The sequence below is a fragment of the Lolium rigidum genome, chromosome 3 (genome assembly GCF_022539505.1).
Source record: "Lolium rigidum isolate FL_2022 chromosome 3, APGP_CSIRO_Lrig_0.1, whole genome shotgun sequence".
NCBI classification, from domain to species: domain Eukaryota; kingdom Viridiplantae; phylum Streptophyta; class Magnoliopsida; order Poales; family Poaceae; genus Lolium; species Lolium rigidum.
Window position 1 is genome coordinate 93,362,311 of NC_061510.1, and position 2,164 is coordinate 93,364,474.

General features: G+C 50.1%; 1 protein-coding gene across 1 annotated transcript; it reads left to right on the plus strand.

The window, feature by feature from the left end:
• The first annotated feature begins 453 nt into the window (after positions 1 to 453).
• On the plus strand, positions 454 to 1,238 carry LOC124697922. The gene is made up of 2 exons (XM_047230445.1): positions 454 to 752; positions 843 to 1,238. Exons 1-2 carry the CDS (start codon positions 457 to 459, stop codon positions 1,150 to 1,152), a joined length of 606 nt encoding a protein of 201 aa, XP_047086401.1. The 5' UTR covers positions 454 to 456; the 3' UTR covers positions 1,153 to 1,238.
• The last annotated feature ends 926 nt before the right edge of the window (positions 1,239 to 2,164 follow it).

Genomic DNA, 2,164 nt, shown 5'->3' on the forward strand with positions numbered 1-2,164 from the left:
ACTGCTCTTGGAACCCGAGTACAGATTATTGCAGACTCGCTCAGTCATGTACTTTCCATGCATGGTGGCTTCGCATTGTACCTCCATTGAACCCTTCCACACGCTCGCGCGCCACAAAGAAACACAATACTTTTCTTTGTGCTCGATAGACCACTAGTAAACTTTCACTAAAAAAACCACCTCTACGAGAGTTCTATAAGAGGCAGTTCGCGAACGACACGGTTTGCGCTCTACGGGACAAAGCTACATTGACTTGACCTGGAGCTGGAGAAGCGCGGAGAGCTTGGTAGTCCATATATTCCCTGGACATCGTGCTCTCTCACTCCCTCAATCGGTAACCAGCGTCCGCAACTTAACTGGACCACTCACACATCTCAGTCCAAGTCGCCACAAGGAGGTACACCGCATTGTCGTCGTCTTCGAGAATCGAGATCCCTCCTCGCCTCGGTGTTGAGCATGGATCACCAGCCAGTTCACCCAGGCCCGGAGAGTCCGGTGGTCGACTTGGAGATGGGCCACCAAGCAGCCGAGAGCACGGCCGTGAACCAGCAGCGCCTCGGCTGGCACCGGCCGAACCCCTGGGCCAGCCACGACGCCAACACGCTGCTGGTGGTGGCAACGCTGATCACCACGCTCTCGTACCAGATCGGCACCAGTCTCCCCGGCGGCTACTGGCAGGAGACCACGATGCAGGACGGCAAGATGCTCTACCGCGCCGGCGACCCAATCATGCGCGACCTGCAGAACGCCAGGTACGTGCGTGACCGCGTACCCTTCGATCGATCGATCGATCGGCTGGTGGGGTGTGGGAATCATCATAATTTTCATGGTGGCACTTGCAGGTACTGGATGTTCATGGTGGCGAGCTGGACGGGGTTGATCAGCTCCATGTTGATGACGATGAGCCTACTGGTGGGGATAGCGGTGGACTCGTGGCACGTACGGTGGTCCTTCGTGGTGGCCTACTCCAGCCTCCTCCTCACCTTCGTCTTGTCGGGAAACAGGACCAAGCTGCACATCGACATCATCTTCTGGGCGGGCAGCCTCGCCTTCTTCTGGGTCGTCATCTACTTCCGTCCCGAGCACCGCAAGCGCATCGTTCAAGTGCTCCGCTCCATTCCTGCAACCACACCAACTAATTCAACCAGTTGACGGATCCCACGTCGAGCCCATTACGCCATTGCATAGTTAATTTGGTCATCGCTAAGAAACTACTCCGTATAGCACTCCCTGTGCTGTCCCAATACATGTCATCGTTCAAGAGCTCCGCTTCTATGCTGCAACCACACCAACTAATTGATGGATCCCGCGTCACGCCCATTAGGCCATTGCATAGTTAATTTGGTTAAGGCTTGAACCTTCCATTACTGTATATTAGTGATCGATGATTGCTATTTTTCTGTTTCAAAGATGTGTGACTTCAAATACTGCTGATGTTAGTGATAAAATCTCTATACCACAATATACTAATATAGTACACCAATTTTTCAATTTGGATTTACCACTCCCCCCTGCAGGTTCCCGCCAAAACCTGAGATCCATGGAAGCTGAAAGTTTAGAGTGGGTATTGACGGGGGTGGAGATAGGGTTGCATTTAAGCATGTTGGCTCGATCTTAAATTTCTCATACATATTGTTGCTAGAAAATGAACAAGATGTTCACATTGATGCCAAGAACATGATGGATGTCACCTAGACTACTCATGGAAAACTCATGCTTGAGGGAGGCAATAACCGAGTGAAGGAGCATGGTGGTGTTGGCAATGAGGATGATGTCACCAACGAATAGACGAAAATATGCAAGAGAAGAGCTATGCTTGAAAATGAATAAAGTAGAATAACTTTTGGAGGCCGAGAAACCAATAGATAGAATAAAAGAGGAACGATGAAACCAGGTGCATGGTGCTTGTTTAAATCCTAAAGTTACATATGCAATGTGCAACGTGTGGGGCAAGAGGAGTCAATAAATTAAACCGAAGGGTTGCTCGCACCGTCCCTTGAAGTGACACTCATTTGATGAATATGCCATGAGTGAGCTGGGGCAATACTGAAGACAACCCGAATGGTAGCTGGCTTCACCAAGAGAATAAATGTCTCATCGTAATCCACACAATTCCTTCGTTTCAATTCACGAACCATCAATGTTCCCTCTAACAAGAGAGGGG